Source organism: Bos mutus, chromosome 22, assembly GCF_027580195.1.
Source record: "Bos mutus isolate GX-2022 chromosome 22, NWIPB_WYAK_1.1, whole genome shotgun sequence".
NCBI lineage: Eukaryota > Metazoa > Chordata > Mammalia > Artiodactyla > Bovidae > Bos > Bos mutus.
Window position 1 is genome coordinate 49,735,196 of NC_091638.1, and position 26,399 is coordinate 49,761,594.

Genomic DNA, 26,399 nt, shown 5'->3' on the forward strand with positions numbered 1-26,399 from the left:
ACAACATGGCTCACAGTTTCACTGAGTTAGACATGGCTCTGATCCAAGTGATCAATTTGGTTAGTTTTCTGTAATTGTGGTTTCTATTCTGTCTGCCCTCTGATGGATAAGGATAAGGATGCTTCCTGATGGGAGGTACTGGCTGTGGGAATCTGGGTCTTGCTCTGATGGACAGGGCCATGCTCAGTAAATCTTTAATCCAATTTTCTGTTGATGGGTGGGGCTGTGTTCCCTCCCTGCAGTTTGGAGGGCACAAAGAAAACCTGGTCTCAGAAGAAAGGAGCAGTGAGTAACCCCACAAGAGACAACCAGAATTGCCTGTGAGTGTCTAGGAGTCTCCAGTTGAGGCATGGGTCAGCAGTGGCCTGCCATGGGGTCAAGGGCACTGAATATAACAGTCCTTGCCTACGTCCTTCTGAAGGAGGTCACCATTACCCTACTCATCTAGAGCCAGGCATCCTGGCCTTAGGAAGCATCACTATGAATAAAGCTAGTGAAGGTGATGGAATTCCAGTTGAGCTATTTCAAATCCTCAAAGATGATGCTGTGAAAGTGCTATACTCGATATGCCAGCAAATTTGGAAAACTCAGCAGTGGCCACAGGGCTGGAAAAGGTCAGTTTTCATTCCAATCCCAAAGAAAGGCAATGCCAAAGCACGTTCAAACTACCAAACAAGTGCACTCACCTCACAAGCTAGCATATTAATGCTCAAAATTCTCCAAGTCAGGCTTCAACAGTACATGAACCGTGAACTTCCAGATGTTCAAGCTGGATTTAGAAAAGGCAGAGGAGCCAGAGATCAAATTGCCAACATCCATTGGATCACTGAGAAAGCAAGAGAGTTCCAGAAAGACATCTACTTCTGCTTTATTGACTACGCCAAAGTCTTTGATTGTGTGGATCATAACAAACTGTGGAAAATTCTTCAAGAGATAGGAATACCAGATCACCTTACCTGCCTGCTGAGAAATCTGTATGCTGGTCAAGAAGCAACAGTTAGAACTGGACATAGAACAACAGACTGGTTCCAAATCAGGAAAGAAGTACATCAAGGCTGTATATTGTCACCTTGCTTATTTAACTTATATGTTTGCCCCCTCCAAAAAAAGGGGGCTCAAAGAAATATTTGACTTCCCTGGTGACTCAGAGTTAAAGCATCTGCCTACAATGTGGGAGACCCGGGTTCAATCCCTGGGTTGGGAAGATCTCCTAGAGAAGAGAATGGCAACCCACTCCAGTATTCTTGCCCCCTCCCCCAAAAAAGGGGCTCAAATAAATATCTTATGCTATCTTCCCTGGTGGCTCAGACAGTAAAGCATCTGTCTACAATGCGAGAGACCTAGGTTCGATCCCTGGGTCGGGAAGATTCCCTGGATAAGGAAATGGCAACCTACTCCAGTACTCTTGCCTAGAAAATCCCACAGATGGAGGAGCCTGGTGCAGGCTACTCTCCATGGGGTCGCAAAGAGTTGGACATGACTGAGCGACTTCACTTTCTATATCATGTGAAATGCTGGGCTGGATGAAGCACAAGCTGGAAGCAGGACTACTGGGAGAACTATCAATAACCTCAGATATGCAGATGGCACCACCCTTATGGCAGAAAGTGAATAAGAACTAAAGAGCCTCTTGATGAAAGTGAAAGAGGAGAGTGAAATAGCTAGCTTAAAACTCAACATTCAAAAAACGAAGACCATGGCACCCAGTCCCATCACTTCATGGCAAATAGATGGGGAAACAATGGAAACAGTGGCTGACTTTATTTTCTTGGGCTCCAAAATCACTGCAGATGGTCACTGCAGCCATGAAATTAAAAGACCTTGCTCCTTGGGAGAAAAGCTATGACCAAACTAGACACCATGTTAAAAAGCAGAGACATTACTTTCCCACCAAAGGTCCATCTAGTCAAAACTATGGTTTTTCCAGTAGTCATGTATGGATGTGAGAGTTGGACTATAAAGAAAGCTGAGCATCGAAGAATTGATGCTTTTGAACTGGATTGTTGGAGAAGACTCTTGAGAGTCCCTTGGACTGCAAGGAGATCCAACCAGTCCATCCTAAAGGAAATCAGTCCTGAATACTCACTGGAAGGACTGATGCTGAGGCTGAAACTCCAATACTTTGGCCACCTGATGTGAACAAATGACTCACTGGAAAAGACCCTGATGCTGAGAAAGACTGATGGCAGGAGAAGAGGATGATGGAGGATGAGATGGTTGGATGGCATCATCGATTCAATGGACATGAGTTTGAGTAAGCTCCAGGAGTTGGTGATGGACAGGGAAGCCTGGCATGCTGCAGTCCATGGAGTCACAAAGAGTCGGACACAACTGAGCGACTGGGCTGAACTGAACTATTTACCCCTATCATAGTTTGGCCTTAGGGCAAACTATAGGGAGGGAACAGAGCCCCTCCCATCAACAGAAAATTGGATTAAAGATTTCAGAATATAGATGAAGCTATATTTTGTAATATAATTTGTGCCTAAGTTCATTTTAGTATGTAACATAACTAAATTTTTCTAACAGCTCTTTAGACGTAAGCTCTCTATGTCTTAATTGGACTACGGTTGGCACATTTAGGAAAGTAAATTTATGTCTGCTATTGCAAATAATGCTTTAATGGAAATATTTATGAAACTGCAATTCAACCCACTCCCATATTTAACATTGAAAGTGAAGTAGCTCAGTCGTGTCCAACTCTTTGCAACCCGGTGGACTGTAGCCTACTAGGCTTCTCCCTCCATAGGATTCTCCAGGCAAGAATACTGAAATGGGTTGCCATTTCCTTCTCCAGGGGATCTTCCCAACCCAGGGATCAAACCCAGGTCTCCCGCATTGCAGGCAGACGCTTTAACCTCTGAGCCACCAGGGAAGCTCAATCTTAAATTCCCAGAATTAGAATTACTAGTGTCTTAAGAATCTGAATGAAGACAGTTCCCAAATTATTATTCAAATGTGCCAACAAAAAATTGATATATACCAGCAAAGCATAGACGCATTCATTTTAGCAAAAACTGAATGGCAAAGGATAATTTCCACTTTCTTATTAATTTGAAGCAGAATTTATCTCACTGATTTAACTGCTATATCCTTGATTATTAGTAAAACTGAATATTTCCCTTAGGTAATGCTTTATAAATGGTGTTTTATCCTTTACTGAATATTTGCAGTGCTTTTTACTTATTTTCTTATTGACTTTTACACACTTTATATACAGAAAGATATTAACATTATAGTCACATATGTTGAGACTTGTTTTTCATAGTTTATTGTATTTTATTTATATTATTTTCCTTTTGTCTTTAAAATCAGATAAATTAAACTTTAGACATTGCTAACCTAGATTCATTCTGGCTCTCAAGTATACTTCTCAGAGGACAGTCAGGTAATTAACTGTCTCTTAGTAAAGTCAGATCAAGTAAAGAACTATAACGTCTGAAATTAAGTAGAGAAACAAAGGGAGACTGTTAGGCTTTCTAATTTTAATAATATAACAGATTTTGATTCTCTTCTAGTAGAAAGTCATTTGGAAAAGACTTGTATTCATTTGTTTTGAATTCGACTGGCTACATGTCTGACCTCCTAACTTGCATAATAAAAACAATCATGTGACACTTGTCATATTAACAATAAATTAAAAAGAATTAACCAGAAACACTGTCATTAGTTAAAATGGCAAAGAAAGGCAATATTCCATTAATTAAAAAGTGAATTTAAAAATTGTAATGGCAATTTCAAATTTGGGGTATAAAATATAAAAATCATTATTTACAGTAGTCTTCTTTTCAATACAGCTTCTCAACTTTCAAGTTTGTCCATAACTCTGGAAAATTTGTATGCAAACATACAAGCCATGCTGCTGCTGCTGCTGCTAAGTCGCTTCAGTCGTGTCCGACTCTGTGCGACCCCACGGACGGCAGCCCACCAGGCTTCCACGTCCCTGGGATTCTCCAGGCAAGGACACTGGAATGGGTTGCCATTTCCTTCTCCAATGCATGAAAGTGAAAAGTGAAAGTGAAGTCGCTCAGTTGTGTCCGACTCTAGCGACCCCATGGACTGCAGCCTACCAGGCTCTTCCATCCACGGGATTTTCCAGGCAAAAGTACTGGAGTGGGGTGCCATTGCCTTCTCCGATACAAGCCATAAAGTACACATAAAAGATTTTTCAAAAGTTAACTGTTTTACAATATTGCTTCAAATAGCAGCTTAATTTACCCACAATATGTCTGACTAAGATGAGCTGCTGTAAAAGAAGATGTCATATTGGTATGATGTTAACTTTTAGTTACAATATATTTACTCTCACAAAGGCACATCAAGTTACCAAAACATATTAAATGCAAGTTTGGATGATTCTAATGATTTTTAACAACAACTTCATTACTTTTTCATGTTTTACTTAAAATTCACTTCTCCAGATATATAATATACTGAAGTGCTGGTGAAGGCATTATTCCACTATTTCACAAATAAATTTGGCAAATGATTAAAAATACAATAGAACTTTACATGAGAATAATTTTTCATGGTCACTGTGGCAAAGACTGCTAGTAGTCTCTCAGTATTCATTCTCTACTTTTTCTATAGTCATAGAATTCCTCATTTTTGGCTAATATATGGCCATCTTAAAAAGACCAATTTGCAGTCTCTATTTCAGCTAGAGATTACTCTGTGAATGAGTTTTGACCAACAGGAGGAAATGTTCTCAGCAACTTCGAAGAGGTGTCCTTTAATGGAAAGAGTATACTTCTTTCTTTCTTTTTCTGCTTCCTTCATCTAGAGCACAAAGATGCTGCCTAGAGCTAGTCATTTTGGGCTAAAAAGCTGAAGCACGGTAATGAGGAAGACAGAGCAGGAGGACAGACTAAGCCTTGATGACCATAGAGCTGCCACACCAAATCCAGACTGCCTATGCCTACTTGAGAAAGAAATAAAGGTCTATTTTTCTAAGGCATGATTATTTTATAATTTCTGCAAGGCGATATCATTTCCAGATAATATTCATTCCAATTAATCCAATTTCCATATCAGAAAATGGTAATAAGTAACTAATAAAATCACAATAAGGAACTACTAAAATCAAAATAAATTATATGTGAGATGTATTTAAAGAATTTAATTCAGAAGATAGTGTACTTATTAAGAGCCCTGGAGTCTAATGAACTTAGACTAGGGTCTGGCTGGACATTTACTATTTATATGACTTTGGGCACAGTCCTTATTCTTTCTAAGGATCAAAGCTTCCATTCAGTAACATGAGGAGAATAATAGTAATTGTAGTGAAAATTAAAATGAGATAATGTATGTAAAAAAAATGAAGCACAGGCACAATGTAAGCACTCGAAAATTAGACAACTACACATAAAAGACTGAAATTAGAACACTCCCTAACACCACACAAAAAAATAAACTCAAAATGGATTAAAGACTTACATGAAAGGCTAGACACTATAAAACTCCTAGAGGAAAACACAGCTAGAACACTCTTTGACATAAACTGCAGCAAGATCTTTCTGGATCCACCTCCTAGAGTAACGAAAATAAAAACCAAAATAAACAAACGAGATCTAATTAAACCTAAAAGCCTTTGCACAGCAAAGGAAACCATAAACAAAACAAATAGACAACCCTCAGAATGGAAGAAAATACTTGCAAATGAAATAACTGACAAGGTATTAATCTCCAAAATATACAAACAGCTCATGTAGCTCCATATCAAAAAAACCCAAACAACCCAACCAAAAAATTGACAAAAGATCTAAATAGACATTTCTCCAAAGAAGAAATAAAGATAGCCAAAAAGCACATGAAAAGACGCTCAACATCACTAATTACTAGAGAGATACACATCAAAACTGAAACGAGCTCACACTGGTCAGAATGGCCATTATCAAAAAACACCCATGAACAATAAATGTTGGAGAGGGTGTGGAGAAAAGGGAAGCCTCTTCCACTGTTGGTGGGAACATAAATTGGTATAGCCACTATGGAGAACAGTATGGAGGTCCCTCAAAAACTAAAAACAGAACTACCATATGACCCAGCAATCCCACTCCTAGGCATATACTTGGAAAAAAATGATAATGCAAAAAGATACATGCATCTCAATACTAATTGCAGCACTATTTACAATAGCCAGGACATGGAAGCAACCTAAAAGACCATCAGCAGAGGAATAGATAGATATACATAGTACATGTATACAATACTCAGTCATAAAAAAGAACAAAATAATGCCATTTACAGCAACATGGATGGACCTAGAGATTGTCATAATGAGTGAAGTAAGTCAGACACATGAAGACAAGTATCATATGATATCACTTATATGCACAATCTTAAAAAAAAAAAAGGGTACAAATGAACTTATTTACAAAACACAAGTAGAGTCACAGATGTAGAAAAAGAACTTACAGTTACCAGAGAGTAAGGGGGGAAGAATAAATTGGGAGATTGGGATTGACAGACACACACTACTATACATAAAACAGATAACTAATAATCTACTGTATAGCACAGGGAACTCTACTCAGGACTCTACAGTGGCTTATATGGAAAAATAATCTAAAAAGAGAGTAGATATATGTATAACTGATTCACTTTGCTGTATACTTGAAATTAATACAACATTGTAAATGAACTATACTGCAATTTTAAAAAAAAGAAAACACCAACTTTTTTTTCCCCAGCAGTTGTATCATTTTATATCTTCATCAGCAATGTATGAGAGATCCAGTTGCTCCACATCTCTGGTATTTTTGACATTTTTTTACGTTAGCCATTCTAACAGGTACGTAGTAGCATCTCACTGTAGCATTAATTTGCATTACCCTAATGGCTAATTTCATTCCAATCCCAAAGAAGGTCAATGCCAAAGAACGTTCAAACTACCACACAATTGTGCTCATTTCACATGCAACCAAAGTTATGCTCAAAATTCTTTAAGCTAGGCCTCAGCAGTACATGAACTGAGAACCTGAAGATGTACAAGCAGGGTTTAGAAAAGATAGACGAACCAGAGATGAAATTGCCAACATCTGCTGAATCACAGAAAAAGCAAAAGAATTCCAGAAAAACATCTATTCTGCTTCACTGACTACAAGAAAGCCTTTGACTATGTGGATCACAACAAACTGTGGAAAATTCTTTAACAGATGGAAATACCAGACCACCTCATCTGGCTCCTGAGAAAACTGTATGCAGGTCAAGAAGTAACAGTTAGAACCAAACATGGAACAACAGACTGGTTCAGAATTGGAAAAGCAGTACAACAAGGCTGTATACTGTCACTCTGGTTATTTAACTTCTATGCAGAGTACATCATGCAAAACACTGGGCTAGATGAATCACAAGCTGGAATCAAGATTGCTAGGAGAAATACCAATAACCTCAGATATGCAGATGATACCACTCTAATGGCAGAAAGTGAAGAGGAACTAGAGCCTTTTGATAAGGGTGAAAAAGGAGAGTGAAAAAACTGGCTTGAAACTCAACATTCAAAAAACTAAGATCATAGTATCTGGTTCCATCACTTCATGGCAAACGGAAGTGGGGAAAGTGGCAAGCAGTGACAGATTTTATTTTCTTGGGCAAACAGTGACTGCAGCCATGAAATTAAAAGATGCTTGCTCCTTGGAAGAAAACCTATGACAAACCTAGACAGCATATTAAAAAGCAAGCCATCACTTTGCCAACAAAGGTCCATCTAGTCAAAGTTATGGTTTTTCCAGTGGTCATGTATGGATGTGAGAGTTGGACCATAAAGAAGACTGAGAACTGAAGAATTGATGCTTTTGAACTATAGTGCTGGAAAAGGCTCTTGAGATTCCCATGGAATCTAGATCAAGCAAGTAGATCAAACCAGTCAATCCTAAAGGAAATCAGTCCTGAATATTCACTGGAAGGACTGATACTAAAGCTGAAACTCCAATACTTTGGCAATCTGATATGAGGAGTTGAATCACTGGAAAAGACTCTGATGCTGGGAAAGATTGAAGGCAAAAGAAGTAGGGGGTGGGAGAGGATGAGATGGTTGGATAGCATCACTGATTCAATGGACATGAACGTGAGAAAACCCCCGAAGGTAGTGAAGGACAGCAAAGCCTGGCATGTTGCAGTCCATGGGGTCACAGAGAGTTGGAGATAATTTATCGACTCAACAACAACAATGGCTAATTATATGGAAAATCTTGTCATGTTCTAATTAGCTCTCCTTATGAAGGAGATGACTTCATCAAGACTTCTCCTTGATGAAGTTTTCTGTCCTTCTCTAACTGAATTGTTAGACATTATTGTTAGAATTACTGTTCAGCTTACAAAGTCCTTTATATATCCTACATACAAGTCTTCTGACAGATATGTGATTTGAAAATATTTTCTTCCAGTCTATGGCTTATCTTTTCATCTTTTAACAGGGTCATTCAAGGGCAAAAATTTTTCACTTTGATGAAATCCAGTTTATCAAATTTTTCTTCTATGAACTATTCTTTCAGTGTCATGCTTAAGAACTCTTCACTTAAACGCAGGTTATAAAGTTTTTCTCCTATATGTTTTCCTAAAACTTTTGGTTTTATATTTTACATTTTGGTCTATCATCCAATGTGAGTTAGTCCGTTGTATAAGGAAGGAGATTTAAGTCAAGGTTTTGGTCTTGTTTTTGTTCTGCCTCTGTATGCCCAACTACTCCATTTATCCATTTGTGACAAGAGCATGTTTCTTTCACTTTTGCACCTTTGCCAAAAATCAGTTGGCCCTTACTTGGCTAAACCTACTGATACATCTCAACTCTCTGTCCTGCTCCCTTTATCTATGATCTGTGTCTATCCTTGGCCAGGACCACTCCATCTTGATTACTGTAACTGTAAGTAAGCCTTAAAATCAGGTAACATGATTCCTCTAACTTTATTCTTATTTTGTATTCCCTTAAAAATTTTTAAATCATCTTCTCTAGAAAACATCCTGCTAGGACTTTTCAAGAATTAAATACATAGATCAATCTGTGTTGAACAGACATTTTTAATATGTGAGTCTTCCAATCCATGAACATGTCATGCCTGGCCCTTTACTTAAGTCTTCTTCACTTTTGTTCATTAGCATTTTTGTGGTTTTTAGTACATGGAAATTGTATGTTCTGTTGTATTTATACCAAATGTTTCATTTTTGAGCAATTGTAAATGGTATGTGTTTTAAAATTTGGTTTCCAACTGTTCACTGCCAATATATGGCAATATGATTGTGTGTATGTCTGTGTATGTGACAGAGAGAGAGAGCGAGATTCTGTATTTTGACCTGATATCCTGTAACTGCAAACTTATTTATTTTCAGAACTATCTTTTGTATTCTCTAGTGTTTGTAGATTCCTTGGGATTTGTTATGTAGCCAATCATATTGTTTGCAAATGTGAACAGCTTTATTTCTTCACTCTAACCCATATGTCTCTTCTTTCTTTTTCTTGCCTTAAGTCTTCTAGTACTAAGTTGAATTGACTTGTTGAGAGCAGACATCCTTACCTTATTCCTCAAAGCAGACTTTTATCACTAAGTATGACATTTGCTATATGTTTTTATAAATGCCCTTTATCAGAGTGAGATATCTTATATTCCTAGTTTTCTAAGAGTTTTTAATCACGAAACTGCTGAATTTTCTCAAATGCTTTTAAATCCTTGCTGATGGCTCCAACATCTGTGTCATTTCAAAGTTAGCTTCTGCTGATTGTCCCTTCTTACTAGAGTTGCATTTTTCCTGATTTCTTCATATGACAAGTAATTTGGAGCTGTAAGATGGACATTTTAATTAAGTAGGAATTATGACACTCTAATTTCTACTTAAATCTTTTCTTTTAGTCAACCTGTTCACCTTGAGAATGTGATCCTAGGCTCACTTTTGCAGTGCTGGGGTTGTTCAGTTGCTCAGTCGTGTCCAATTCTTTGAGACCCCTTTTGTGGACTTTTGTGCACTGTGATTGAAATGTCAATTTAGTTTATAAAGTCGCTCCAGTACTCCTTGGTTTTCCCTATTTGCATGTTATCTAGATGACAGAACTCCACTTCCCATTATCCTTAGGATGGGCTTGAGTGGGGAGAAGCACTGCCTCATTTCAGCAGGGCAGTCATAGAAAATAGGGTAATAAGCAGGGGAGTGGAGAGTTGTGAAAGTTAAAGTACAACCCACAGCTTGGCTGGGGAGGGTAGCACCTTATTATTGCAGGGGGGGTGGAAATCAAGAGCTCTCACCACAGGCTGCTCTGTGGAGAAATGCTTCTTCCTTTCTCCAGAGCATGGGGGAAAGTTGAGTTTTGCCTCAGAACTCTGCAGGGTAAGGGTACCACCTTGTTAATGTTGTGTAGTTATAAAGGCCAGAGTCTCACCCACAGGCTCTGCTGAAGAGAGTTGCCACCTAGAAACTTCTGGTGGGGTGGAAATTAGTCTTCCCTACAGGTGTTCTTTGGAAGGAATGATGCTAAAGCTGAAACTCCAGTACTTTGGCCACCTCACGCAAAGAGCTGACTCACTGGAAAAACTCTGATGCTGGGAGGGATTGGGGGCAGGAGGAAAAGGGGACGACAGAGGATGAGATGGCTGGATGGCATCACTGACTCGATGGACGTGAGTCTGAGTGAACTCCGGGAGTTGGTGATGGACAGGGAGGCCTGGCGTGTTGAGATTAATGGGGTCACAAAGAGTCGGACACGACTGGGCAACTGAACTGAACTGAACTGAACTGAACAGGCTCTGCTGAGGAAGGGCACTGCCTCATTACTGGAGCAGAAAAAAGCAGAAGTCAGAGTCTGAGCCACAGGCTGCACTGAAGGGGGACATCTCCCTGTTACTGCAGGTGGGGGAAGGGTGTTTGTGAGACAAAGCTCTGATTGTCAATACCCCTGCTGTAATGCCTGTTGGAATGGGAGGGGGTACAGATTTTATTGTGATATTCTCCTACAGAACAGACAGAATAGGACGTTTCTATCTTGCTGGGCCATCCTTTGGCTAGAGAGAACAGGCTTTCCTTGGTATTATTATTTTGTCTACACTCATTAGCATTTCTAGGTTGTAGTCTTCTCTACAGCCCAGTCCAGGATATATGGAAGGCAAGAAAAAAAGACAACCAGGGCACTCACTCAATCTGTGAATTTCAATGTCCCTAATCATCCACCTTCTGTTTCCTAACTTTCAGAGTGTTCTGATAGGGCATTTTATGGGTTTTGTCCAGAATTTTTATTGTGATTAGTAGGAAGAGTAAAACAGAATGTGTTTACTTCATCTTGTTCAGAACCCAAACCCCGTCACTTATTTTTAGTCTATATTTTTGTGTTCTATCACCCTCTACTCTCTAAGTTTCCAGAGGATACGAACTGAGGTTTTATTTATCTAGTAATTATTGGCCTGGCAAAAAGTATCATATATGACATATCACTTAAGTAGCTGTAAGAAAGTGGTAATACAGCTTCTTGATCTTTACCCACTATTAGGTTCACAATGTATTAGTAACTATGAAGTTTGTTCATTCAATTAATAAAAATCTGTTTTATGAAAGGTTCTGAGGATACAGCAATTGAGTAAGACAGCTAAAATCCTTGATGTGATGGAACTTCATTCTACTGGCTGGGATAGGATGGAGAAAACTGCAGGCATATGAATACTGTATTCTCTTCAGGTTGGACAAAACTCAAGTCTACTATATTCCAATTAATATTAGGAACATACATTTGAAAATCTGCAAATATTCAAAAGCCTATAAATTTGCAATTGGCTAAGTACCATAATTTTTTATCTTGGTACAATGGAACTTTGTTGATTTAGCAAACTAATTACCAACTACTTACCACATAGAGCTGTTTCCACAGACTGGCCCATTCTTGCAGAGTTGCTGTAACCTCAGTCACAATAGAATCTTCAAGTGGAACCACAGTTTCATACTGCCTAGAACCAGAGTCACAACAAACAGCCACATTATCTTTGATAAACTACCAGAATACTGTCTACTGCCCTTTCCAACATGTGTAAATCAAATTTAAATTCATGCAAATATAAAGAGAGGTACATCTAACTGAATACAGACTCTGTTGCAGTAATATGATAATATAAGTGAACTGACTTAATGAAAAAAACATTTAGGTTATAAAAATCCTCAATATTACTTTTAGCAGTACTGTCATTAAAGATAGTTTTTATTTTTTTATTTTAATTTTATTTTTAAACTTTACAATATTGTATTGGTTTTGCCAAATATCGAAATGAATCCACCACAGGTATACATGTGTTCCCCATCCTGAACCCTCCTCCCTCCTCCCTCCCCATACCATCCCTCTGGGTCATCCCAGTGCACCAGCCCCAAGCATCCAGTATCATGCATCGAACCTGGACTGGCGACTCGTTCCATATATGATATTATACGTATTTCAATGCCGTTCTCCCAAATCATCCCACCCTCTCCCTCTCCCACAGAGTCCAAAAGACTGTTCTATACATCAGTGTCTCTTTTGCTGTCTCGTACACAGGGTTATTGTTACCATCTTTTTTAATTCCATATATATGCGTTAGTATACTGTATTGGTGTTTTTCTTTCTGGCTTACTTCACTCTGTATAATAGGCTCCAGTTTCATCTACCTCATTAGAACTGATTCAAATGTATTCTTTTTAATGGTTGGGAAGACTACAACACTGCCCAAGACTTGCTTAATTTTTAAAAACTATTTGTGTCCTTTACATGTATCAGTAATGCAAATTAACTCATGCTCTGATGGAAATGGGTTTGGTGGGGGAGACTCAGACACTGTTTTGAAGTTTTATAAGCTCTCCCTTATACTGATAGTATGTTTTCCTAGAAACCTGTCGAGCAGAAGAATCCTAATCCTGGTAACAGAGATGCTGGGTTTCTTTCCAACTACTTTGTAAGCAACATTCATTATGGCATCAATCCTCGTGCTAATTGCCAAGGATTTATCAGTGAGCAAAAACAGACAGAGCAGTATCTTCAGAGAGCTCTTATTCTGCATAACAAATTAGACAAGTAATCACAACAGACACCGACCATGATGAATCTAAGAAAGAAACCAAATTGCACAATCAGAGATTTTAGCTGGGGGACACAACTTAAAGACAGGATCAGTGAAGCTTTCTTTGAAGAAACAGCAATGCCCCCAAAATGCAAAAAGGTCAGGATCAAAGAGTTTGTTATGAAGGAGAGGTGTGGTGTCACCTGCAGAGGGAACAGTATACATGAAGTCACTGAGATGGATGAGAATTTCACACATCTAAGAACTTAAAGAAGGCTGCACTGACTGAGGCCAGCTCTCATAGGGCCTCTCCAAATGATTCTTAAGATACCAGATCTTAACACAGGGAAAATGAATGAGAAGATCCTGAAAGGCTGTTCAAAGCAGAGGCATGACTTGAAAACATTTTTATAATGTCTGTGCCAATTTTGAGGGTTAATGAAATATTTTCTGGGACCAAAGATTTTATATACTGATACACTGAGGTAGATGAAATCTGTATTCTGATTTGTTAGCCAAAGAGAATATCATCCAGTTGGAAACAGCAAAGGAAAATTAATCTTTAAAAATTAGCATTAAGTATCATTTCTCTACATAGCTAACAAATCCTCATTGTGTTCAAAGGTGACTTAGTGTATTAATATTGAGCATCAATCAATACATATTATTTGATCTATGCTGTAAGGCCTTTTATTTTGTGTGATTTATTCCAGCAGATTTAAAATAATCATCTTAGAATGATGCCAGAGCACTGTCCGTATTCATCAAATTTATACAGTGAATTTTCAGTGCAAGGCTGAGATTCAAACTTGACACTACGGAAATAGAGACATGGGAGATGGGAGCTGTTTTAGCAAGATTAATGCAGAACTGCTGTACAGGATAAACTGGAAGAAAATTTCTGGAATGTTCCATCTACTAGGTCTTCAGCTACCTTAATCATTGACTTTTATGGGAAACTTACATTGTTCCTATTTTAAAGTTCTAAACCTTTGGACTTACCTGAAATTATACAAATCCAAGTCTATACTAACACCAACATATTTTTCCTTGGCTATAATATAAAATCAATATCCTGAAAATCCTTAAAATTCAGATAAAGTGTTATTTAAAAACACACTGTTCCATAGACCAAGTGGAATGTAGTCATAACACTAAGAAAAATAACAAAAAAAGTGAACTAGTAAGTGGATTTCCAAGAAAATTCTGGATTCATGCAGAACAAAGAGTTTGTTAAAAATGAAAATTGGCAGTAAGAAAATACACATATATATGTTAATAATATATATATATTAATTCAATGTATAATGCGCAGAAATGTAAGCTGAGAGTATGAACTTCAGAGTTACATAACTTGGCCTCAATTTGTAGTTTCCCTTCTTCCTTGCCATGCTACTTTGGCAAAGGTACTTGAACTCTCAAAGCCTTGCCCACCTCATCTAAAATAATGGACAATCCCATCTTCTAGTGTGTAATTCCTAAGCATGATATAACAGCTAGAATCAAGATTGCTAGGAGAAATATCAATAACCTCAGATATGCAGATGACACCACCCTTCTGGTAGAAAGCAAAGAGGAACTAAAGAGCCTCTTGATAAAAAGTGAAAGAGGAGAGAGAAAAAGCTGGCTTAAAACTCAACATTCAAAGAACGAGGATCATGACATCCGGTCTCATCACTTCATGGCAAATAGATGGAGAAACAATGGAAACAATGACAGACTTTACTTCCTTGGGCTCCAAAATCACTGAAGCCATGAAATTAACAGATGCTTGCTCCTTGGAAGAAAAGCTATGACCAACCTAGACAGCATATTAGAAAGCAGAGATATTACTTTCCTGACAAAGGTCTGTCTAGTCAAAGCTATGGTTTTTCCAGTTGTCATGTGTGGATGTGAGAGTTGGACTATACAGAAAGCTGAGTGCCGAAGAACTGATGCTTTTGAATTGTGGTGCTGGAGAAGACTCTCGAGAGTCCCTTGGACTGCAAGGAGATCAAACCAGTCAATCCTAAAGGAAACCAGTCCTGAATATTCATTGAAAGGACTGATGTTGAAGCTGAAACTCCAATACTTTGGCCACCTGATGTGAAGAGCTAACTCACTGGAAAAGACCCTGATGCTGGGAAAGACTGAAGGCAGGAGGAGAAGGGGACAACAGAGGATGAAATGGTTGGATGGCATCACTGACTTGATGGACATGAGTCTGAGCAAGTTCTGGGAGCTGATGATGGACAGGCAAGCCTGGCATGCTGCAGTCCATGAGATCGCAAAGAGTTGGACATGACTGAGCAACTGAACTAAACAGTCATCAAGACAGTATGGTACTGGCACAAACACAGAAATATAGACCAATGGAACAAGACAGAGAACTCAGAGGTAAACCCATGTACTTATGGGTACCTTATTTTTGACAAAGAAGGCCAGAATATACAATGGGGCAAAGATAGCCTCTTCAGTAAGTGGTGCTGAGAAAACTAGACAGTTACGTGTAAAAGAATGAAATTAGAACACTACCTAACGCCACACACAAAGATAAACTTTAAATGGATTAAAGACCTATGTGTAAGACCAGAAACTATTAAACTCTTGGAGGAAAACATACGCAGAATATTCGACATAAATCAAAGCAAGATCTTCTATGACCCATCTCCTAGAGTAATGGAAATAAAAAGAAAAATAAACAAGTGGGACCTAATTAAACTTAAAAGCTTTTGCACAGCAAAGGAAACTACAAACAAGGTGAAAAGACAACCCTCAGAATGGAAGAAAATAATAGCAAATGAAACAACTGACTTAAATTTCAAATTCAGACTTAAATTGAAGAAAGTGGGGAAAACCACTAGACCACTCAGGTATGACCTAAATCAAATCCCTTATGATTATACAGTGGAAGTGAGAAATAGATTTAAGGGACTAGATCTGACAGACAGATTGCCTGATGAACTATGGAGGGAAGTTCGTGACATCGTACAGGAGACAGGGATCAAGACCATCCCCATGGAAAAGAAATGCAAAAAGGCAAAATGGCTATCTGCAGAGGCCTCATAAATAGCTGTAAAAAGAAGAGAAGCAAAAAGCAAAGGAGAAAAGGAAAGATATAAGCATCTGAATGCAGAGTTCCAAAGAATAGCAAGAAGCGATAAGAAAGGCTTCCTCAGCAATCAATGCAAAGAAATAGAGGAAAACAATAGAATGGGAAACACTAGAGATCTCTTCAAGAAAATTAGAGATACCAAGGGAACATTTCATGCAAAGATGGGCTTGATAAAGGACAGAAATGGTATGGATCTAACAGAAGCGGAAGATATTAAGAAGAGATGGCAAGAATACACAGATCAGATCAGATCGGTCGCTCAGTCGTGTCCGACTCTTTGCGACCCCATGAATCGCAGCACGCCAGGCCTCCCTGTCCATCACCAACTCCCGGAGTTCACTCAGACTCACGAATACACAGAAGAACTGTACAAAAAAGATCTTCATGACCCAGATAAATCACAATGGTGTGATCACTCACCTAGAGCCAGACATCCTGGAATGGGAAGTCAAGTGGGCCTTAGAAAGCATCACTACGAACAAAGCTAGTGGAGGTGATGGAATCCCAGATCCTGAATTTCGATTTCAAATCCTGAAAGATGATGCTGTGAAAGTGCTGTACTCAATAGGCCAGCAAAGTTGGAAAACTCAGCAGTGGTCACAGGACTGGAAAAGGTCAGTTTTCATTCCAATCCCAAATAAAGGCAATGCCAAAGAATGCTCAAACTACCACACAATTGCACTCATCTCACACGCTAGTGAAGTAATGCTCAAAATTCTCCAAACCAGGCTTCAGCAATACGTGAACTGTGAACTTCCAGATGTTCAAGCTGGATTAGAAAAGGCAGAGGAACCAGAGATCAAATTGCCAACATCCGCTGGATCATCGAAAAAGCAAGAGAGCTCCAGAAAAACATCTACTTCTGCTTTATTGACTATACCAAAGCCTTTGACTGTGTGGATCACAATAAACTGGGGAAAATTCTGAAAGAGATGGGAATACCAGACCACCTGACCTGCCTCTTGAGAAACCTGTAAGCGGGTCAGGAAGCAACAGTTAGAACTGGACATGGAACAACAGACTGGTTCCAAATAGGAAAAGGAGTACATCAAGGCTGTATATTGTCACCATGCTTATTTAACTTATATGCAGAGTACATCATGAGAAACGCTGGACTGGAAGAAACACAAGCTGGAATCAAGATTGCTGGGAGAAGTATCAATAACCTCAGATACACAGATGACACCACCCTTAGGGCAAAAAGTGAAGAAGAACTAAAGAGCCTCTTGATGAAAGTGAAAGAGGAGAGTGAAAAAGCTGGCTTAAAACCCAACATAAAACTTAAACTCAGAAAACTAAGATCATGGCATCCAGTCCCATCACTTTATGGCAAATAGATGGGGAAACAGTGGAAACAGTGGCTGACTTTATTTTGGGGGGCTCCAAAATCACTGCAGATGGTGACTGAAGCCATGAAATTGAAAGACGCTTACTCCTTGGAAGGACAGTTATGACCAACCTATATAGCATATTAAAAAGCAGAGACAGTATTTTGTCCTCAAATGTCTGTCTAGTCAAGGCTACGGTTTTTCCAGTAGTCATGTATGGATGTGAGAGTTGGACTATAAAGAAAGCTGAGCACCAAAGAACTGATGCTTTTCAATTGTGTTGTTGGAGAAGACTCTTGAGAGTCCCTTGGACTGCAAGGAGATCCAACCAGTCCATCCTAAAGGAGATCAGTCCTGGGTGTTCATTGGAAGGACTGATGTTCACGCTGAAACTCCAATACTTTGGCCACCTGATTCCAAGAGCTGACTCATTTGAAAAGACCCTGATGCTGCAAAAGATTGAGGGCAGGAGGAGAAGGGGACGACAGAGGATTAGATGGTTGGACGGCCTCATTGACTCAATGGACATGGGTTTGGGTGAACTCTGGGAGTTGGTGATGGACAGAGAGGCCTGGTGTGGTTCATGGGATCACAAAGAGTCAGACACGACTGAGCGACTGAACTGAATTGAACTGAAACAATTGACAAAGAATTAATTTCGAAAATATACAAGCAGCTCATACAACTCAATACCAGAAAAGCAAATAACCCAAGCAAAATGTAGAAAAGGGACCCGAAGAGACATTTCTCCAAAGACATAAAGATGGCTAACAAGCACATGAGAAGATGCTCAACATCACTCACTATTAGAGAAATGCAAATCAAAACTACAATGAGATACAACCTCACACCAGTCAGAATGGCCATCACCAAAAAGTCTACAAACAATAAATGCTGGAGAGGGTGTGGAGAAAAGGGAACACTCTTGTCTTGCTGGTGAGAATGCAAACTGATAAAGCCACAACAGAAGACATTATGGAGATTCCTTAAAAAGCTAGCAATAAAACCACCATATGACCCAGCAATCCCACTCCTAGGCATATACCCTGAGGAAACCAAAACTGAAAAAGACACATGTACTCCAATGTTCACTGCAGCACTACTTACAATAGCTAGATCATGGAGGCAACCTAGATGTCCATCAACAGATGAATGGATAAAGAAGCTGTGGTACATATATATAATGGAATACTATTCAGCCTTAAAAAGGAATGCATTTGAATCCATTCTAATGAGGTAGACGAACCTAGAGTTCAAACCTACAGAGTGAAGCAAGTCAGAAAGAGAAATATAAATATAGCATACTGATGCATATATACGGAATCTAAAAAGATGGTACTGATTAATTTATTTTTAGGGCAGCAATGGAGAAACAAACATAGAGATCAGACATATGGACATGGGGGGAGGAGAGGAGAGAGAAGGGGAGATGTATGGAGGGTGTAACGTAGAAATTTACAATACCATATGTAAAACAGATAGCCAATGGGAATTTGCTGTGTGACTCAGGGAACTCAAACAGGGGCTCTGTAACAGGTTGAAGAGTGGGATGGGGAGGGAGATGGGAGGGAGGCCCAGGAGGGAGGGGACTTGGGTGTACCTATGGCTGATTCTTGTTGATGTATGACAGAAAACCACAAAATTCTGTAAAGCAGTTATCCTTCAATTAAAAAATTAAAAAACAAAACAAAACATGGTTTTAGCAACCTCTAGGGCTAAACAGATTGGAGCTTAAACCCCTCCTTCCCTCAGCCTGAGGTCAGGATCTGCCAAAAGCCCAAGGTCACTCTGGGGAAGGAGACCTAACATGATACTGTACACGGGGGCCTTGGAAGCAGATAGAGGCAATGATGCATACACTAGACAGATGTGTTCAGAGGAAGAAAAGGAAGGGAAAACAACATCTCCCACTTCTGAAACCCAAAATTCTAAGATATGTAAAGACGTCCATAAAAAAGAAAAGATGTCCAAAGGCTTAAAAATAAAACAAAAATTCTTCTCAGGATTTTATAAATCTGATAAACGTTTTAAAATATTTACAATGCTTAGTGACATGAGTAACTTCCATTTAAAAAAAAGAAAAATATGAAATAAAAGCAAACATAAATAAACCAAGAGTCAACAAATATGCAAAAGAACCAAGCAAGAATTCTGCAAATGAAAAACAGTCAAAATATCCATCTATGGCCAAGTGGAATACTGAAATTATACATAGATAATGGAATACTATTCAATCTTTAAAAGGAATGAAATTTTCATGCTACAACATGGATGAGGTTTGAAAACACTAAGCCAAGTGAAATAAAACAGACACAAAAGAACAAATATTGAATGATTCCACTTATATACAGACAGATAGCAAAAGAAAGGTTACCAGGGGCTGAGGGAAAGGAGGAATAGAGAGTTACTGTTTAAAGGGTACAGAGTTTCTGTTTGGGGTGAGGGAAAAGTTCTGGAGTTGAATACTGATGAAGGTTTGGACAGCACTCTGAATGTACTTAATGCCATCAGACTGTACACTTTAAAATGGTCAAAATGCTAAATTTTACACACAGTTTACCACGATTTTTTTAAATGATAAAAAGTACCAGAAGTGGGGGGGGGGGTGGGGAACCTCAACACAAAGGATACATGCCAGTTAGAAGTCAAAAGTAAGTCAGAAGCAAGATGTATATGAGTACTTAAGAGATATGGGGATGAGGTAGAAGAACTCCAACATACTCCTAACATAAATCCCAGAAGAAAAGAGTGGTAATGTTAGAGAAAATTGGGATTTTCTTTTCCTTAGCTGTCCTGCATTGTAACTCCCCTTCTATGCCAGAGTAAAACCCTAACATAGAGACAGAGCTGCCTTCCAGTATACAAGTGGAAAACGATGGACACTTGATTGCTCAGACTCCTTATGACTATAGTACAGGCTCAGGGCCTGAGCTCCATCCACCCCAGACTTAGAAAAGAAAACCAATTATCCAAAGCAGCAGAGACTACAAAGAAATCAACTTGTTGGCATGTACATTCAGTTTCCAGAGGCAGACATTTCTACAGGAGCATCCAGTTTTGAGTTGGTAAGGCAAGGGCAAGAGGCAGAATTAATTAAATACAGAAGATTTGAGAAAAGACCTGAAGAAAGTAACAAGGTTAACCAGGCACAGTGTTCAAGCACAGGAAACATCATGAGCAAAAACCTTAAGGCAGGAACATATCTGACACGTTTGAATAAAAGGAAAGAAGCCAAAATAACTGAAGTCAACTGAGAAAAAGGGATAGCAGAGGAGGGCACAGGGGTGACAAGAAGCCACATCATAAAACTTTGTAAGGCTTTGTAAGAACTCTGGTTTTTGCTTTGAGTGAGATGGGAGTCATTGAAAGGTTTTAAGCACAGGAGTAGCATGATCTAACTTATATTTTTAAAAACTGCTTTGGCAGCTGTATTGAGAATAAACTGTAGGAGGCCATGAATACAAGTGGGGAGAGCAGTTAGAAGGCACTGCAGTAACACAGGCAGGAAAGCGTAATCACAGAAAGTCCCCACTTTTCCTACCATGTCAAGCTGCGACAAGTTAGGACATAGCTTGCTTTTTTCTAAGCTGTCTAATGCTTTATAAAGCACAATTCTATTCCATGGTCCTTGAGATGATCACATCCTTTGTACTATTCCTGGACAACTGACTCTCAATAACTCTCCCAATATTTCTTTGAAAGTGAAAATGTTAGTCGCTCAGTCGTGTCTGACTCTTCGCAACCCCATGGACTGTAGCCCACCAGGCTTCTCTGTCCACAGGATTCTCCTGGTAAGGATACTGAAGTGGGTTCCCATGCCCTTCCTCAGGGGATTTTCCTGACCCAGGGACTGAACCTGGGTCTTCCACACTGCAAGCAGATTTTTTACCATTTGAGCTGGATGCCATCACAGATTCCCTTCCTATTCTTTCTCTCATCTATCTACCTCAAGGCCACAGATCCCCAACCATATGTGGTAATGGTAATTTAATAACATGGTTCCCAGAACACATAAAACAGAAATCTATATGATTATAAGCAAAGTCTAACACTGTCTTCTAGCTCTGTCCTAGGGGGAAAGTCTGAAGCTAGGTTGAGAGAAGTTTGATAAATAGACCAACAATGAGGTCATGTCTGACTCTTTGTTACCCCATGGACTGCAGTTCACCAGGCTCCTTTCTCCATGGAGTTCTCCAGGCAAGAATACTGGAATGGGTTGCCATTCCCTTCTCCAGGGGATCTTCCTGACTCAGGGATCGAACACAGGTCTCCTGCACAGCAGGCAAATTCTTTACCATCTGAGCTACAAGGGAAGCTCCAATGAGGTCAAGAGAAAATTTAAAAAAAAAAAAAAAGTACCAAAAGATAACTTGGCCTGCATGATCAAAAACCAAGAGACCTTCTGGGTACTGCTGACCTACTGTTTCTCCTTTAAACTGTATTCCAAACTAAGAGTTTTGTATGCTAGCACATAAAAGGAATGAATGGATAGATGAGACAATTTGATATATTCCATAATATCTATGGAAATACTGACAGATTTTATTTTCTTGGGCTCCAAAATCACAGTGACTGCAGTCATGAAATTAAAAGATGCCTTGCTCCTTGGAAGGAAACCTATGACAAACCTATACAGTGTATTTTTTTAATATGCTTTTTAGCAGAGACATCACTTTGCTGATAAAGGTACATACAGTCAAAGCTATGGTTTTTCCAGGAGTAATGTACAGATGTGAGAGTTGGACCATAAAAAAGGCTGAGTGCTGAAGAATTGATTCTTTTGAACTGTGGTCTGGAGAAGACTCTTGAGAGTCCCTTGGACTGCAAGGAGATCAAATAAGTCAATCCTAAAGGAAACTAACTCTGAATATTCATTGGAAGGACTGATGCTGAAGCTGAAGCTCCAATACTTTGGCTGCCTGATACAAAGTGCCGACTCACGAGAAAAGACCCTGATGCTGGGAAAGATTAAGGGTAGGAGGAGAATGGGGCAACAGAGAATGAGACGGTTGGATGGCATCATTGACACAATGAATGTGAATCTGGGCAAACTCCGATTTACAGTGGAGGACAGGGAAGCCTGGCCTGCTGCAGTCCATGGTGTCACAAAGAGTCAGACACAGCTTAGCAACTGAACAACAACATAATATAGAATCGGAAGGATCATCTCTAGTCAGGCAATCAGGGCTACCAAAAGCTGAATGTTTACTGATGCTCTGTGTAAGAGTTCAGAGCAGTTTTCTCTTTCATCTTCAGTGCTCAAATAGCCAAAAAACAAACTCTAGTTTTGATCCTGATCATTTCTGAATTACAACGTCAGTTGGATTTATGGCCTTTTATCTATATTAAGACAAAAAAGCAGGTTACTGACTTGGACAAAAATGGTAGAGATAGTAGAGACACTGGATAACACAAAAGACCCTAAGTTTTGCTCCTACTAAACCTCCTTTTGCAGCAGAAAAAGGCCTTTCTTCTCTACTGTGATGAGAGTGTTCTTACCTAGCTTGAAGACTTTCAGACTGGCTCACTCAAATGAGAAATCTTGCAGAGCAAGCCCATTTACAAAAATGTCTTATACCAACTATCCCCAATGTCCCATGAATTCGATCTACTTCCTTTCCTAGCCATTCCAAGATGAATGTGGTGTAAGGTCCAGGAGCTGCTCTTGAGATCAGCTCCATGGAGTTTTACTCAAGACTGATGAGGTACTGAACCAAGCAGGACCCTATAGGGCCTTCCCAAAACAGAATGCTGCCCCAAACTCCACAATGTCCTCTGCCTGACTCTTGTCTGTAGACAAGAGTCCTTTAGCCTCCTAAGTCCTGCTGAATTCCAAAGAGTAAATTTAATCAGACAAGTGAGAAAATACAGAAATAAAGGAAAACAGTCAAGCAAGACAAGTTAGTAATAGTTAAGCCATTAAAACAAACTCAAGGACCTTTAGTTCCTCTTCAAGCACTGTAGATAATAATATGAGCCATATCCTTTGTTGAAGAGACTGAAACCCCTACCAGATGGAAGAAATTAACCTCATGCTGCTCATAAGCAGGCACACTCCAGACAGGTTGAAACCAGAAGGTTGATGATGTTGACTCCTGATTATCTCACCAACAACCATTCGGGGGACTATCCATGAACCAATCACACCTGACAACCCCCTTCCCTCACCCTGTCTAAAAACCCTTCTCTGAAAGCCTTCCGGTAGTTCAGCCCTTTTAGGCACTTGCTACCTGGACCTTTTGCTTGGCGCCCTATGATAAATGCTACATTTCCTTCACCACAATCTGGTGTTAGTAGATTGGCTTTACTGCACATGGGCAGACCAAGGTTTAGTTCAGTAACAGTACCATAACTGTGGAATCAGAACTGGCCAGTAGCAGTGGTTAACCCTGAGACTTCAATATGGTACCATACACCAAGTGGATTAGCCAACACCGTTAGGCAGGTTCCTTACAGTGGACTCCACTGATCATCACATACTTAACAAAACTGCACTCAATGTTTGCTAGCCATAGATAAGATAAGCCTTAGGGCTATAAAAGATTCCAAGCTGCTGTTGTCCTGAGGTGCTCTCTGAATCAGAGACTTACCATCTTGCAAATGAGTAATATGATCTAGACACGAGTTCCCTCTCTGGTACTCCTCTCCCAGAAGAGTTCAAGTATACTTTTCCCCTCCTGGTTGTGGCCTGGCACCGCTGTCTCTGAAACGTCTCCTGCTGTGATGGAATTTCCTTTACAACCTGTCAGTGCTCTGCCTAAATAAAGCCCATTATGTGCTGCTACCATCTCATGGTCATGTCTTTTTTCTTTATCAGCCCTAAAACCCTCTAATTTACTACAAATGTATAAGTTTTTCAGTGAAACTTTATAAAAAGCAGCAACAATACTTGAATCATTTTACAAATGAGAAAATCCAGGTATCAAGAAACACTTAGGAAGATAACAGAAAATATTAAAATTTTTAAAGTTCCCACAAGAACATTTTCACAGATAAGATTATTCAAACAATTTCACTTCCTTGTCAACCAAATGAAACAAGTACTTCAGTAAAAATGGCACAAATTTCTCAAGAAGCAGATGATATACCCTATAAAGCACTGAAAGTACAGTTATACCCCTCACAAGTATGGCAGGAGGCAATGAAGAAGGCACATGACAGAAACACAGTGCAGAGGAGGAGCCAAGATGGCGGAGGAGTAGGACGGGGAGAACACTTTCTCCCCCACAAATTCATCAAAAGAGCATTTAAACGTCGAGTAAATTCCACAAAACAACTTCTGAATGCCGGCAGAGGACATCAGGCACCCAGAAAAGCAACCCAACTCTTCGAAAGGAGAGAGAAGAAATACAGCTCCACCCACCAGAACACTGACACAAGGTTCCCTAACCAGGAAACCTTGACAAGCCACCTGTACAAACCCACACACAGTGAGGAAACGCCACAATAAAGAGAACTCCACAAACTGCCAGAATACAGAAAGGACACCCCAAACTCAGCAATTTAAACAAGATGAAGAGACAGAGGAATACTCAGCAGATAAAGGAACAGGATAAATGCCCACCAAACCAAACAAAAGAGGAAGAGATAGGGAATCTACCTGATAAAGAATTCCGAATAATGATAGTGAAATTGATCCAAAATCTTGAAATTAAAATGGAATCACAGATAAATAGCCTGGAGACAAGGATTGAGAAGATGCAAGAAAGGTTTAACAAGGACCTAGAAGAAATAAAAAAGAGTCAATATATAATGAATAATGCAATAAATGACATTAAAAACACTCTGGAGGCAACAAATAGTAGAATAACAGAGGCAGAAGATAGGATTAGTGAATTAGAAGATAGAATGGTAGAAATAAATGAATCAGAGAGGATAAAAGAAAAACAAATTAAAAGAAATGAGGACAATCTCAGAGACCTCCAGGACAATATTAAACGCTACAACATTCCAATCATAGGGGTTCCAGAAGAAGAAGACAAAAAGAAAGACCATGAGAAAATACTTGAGGAGATAATAGTTGAAAACTTCCCTAAAATGGGGAAGGAAATAATCACCCAAGTCCAAGAAACCCAGAGAGTCCCAAACAGGATAAACCCAAGGAGAAAACCCCAAGACACATTTTAATCAAATTAACAAAGATCAAACACAAAGAACAAATACTAAAAGCAGCAAGGGAAAAACAACAAATAACACACAAGGGAATTCCCATAAGGATAACAGCTGATCTTTCAATAAAAACTCTTCAAGCCAGGAGGGAATGGCAAGACATACTTAAAATGATGAAAGAAAATAACCTACAGCCCAGATTATTGTACCCAGCAAGGATCTCATTCAAGTATGAAGGAGAAATCAAAAGCTTTTCAGACAAGCAAAAGCTGAGAGAATTCTGCACCACCAAACCAGCTCTCCAACAAATACTAAAGGATATTCTCTAGACAGGAAACACAAAAACAGTGTATAAACTCGAACCCAAAACAATAAAGTAAATGGCAACAGGATCATACTTATCAGTAATTACCTTAAACGTAAATGGGTTAAATGCCCCAACCAAAAGACAAAGACTGGCTGAATGGATACAAAAACAAGACCCCTACATATGCTGTCTACAAGAGACCCACCTCAAAACAGGGGACACATACAGACTGAAAGTGAAGGGCTGGAAAAAGATTTTCCATGCAAATAGGGACCAAAAGAAAGCAGGAGTAGCAATACTCACATCAGATAAAATAGACTTTAAAACAAAGGCTGTGAAAAGAGACAAAGAAGGTCACTACATAATGATCAAAGGATCAATCCAAGAAGAAGATATAACAATTATAAATATATATGCACCCAACATGGGAGCACCACAGTATGTAAGACAAATGCTAACAAGGATGAAAGGAGAAATTAACAATAACACAATAATAGTGGGAGACTTTAATACCCCACTTACACCTATGGATAGATCAACTAAACAGAAAATTAACAAGGAAA

At 39.2% G+C, this 26,399-nt stretch overlaps 1 protein-coding gene across 8 annotated transcripts in view; it reads right to left on the reverse strand.

Annotated features, from left to right (window-relative positions):
• DOCK3 (dedicator of cytokinesis 3) overlaps positions 1 to 26,399 on the reverse strand; it is a 304,753-nt gene that overhangs the window by 226,925 nt on the left and 51,429 nt on the right. For all 8 annotated transcript variants that reach the window (XM_070359225.1, XM_070359222.1, XM_070359224.1 and 5 more), the window contains one exon: positions 11,825 to 11,921. In XM_070359225.1, the coding sequence (XP_070215326.1) occupies positions 11,825 to 11,921 (97 nt within the window). The remainder of the gene's footprint in view (positions 1 to 11,824; positions 11,922 to 26,399) is intronic.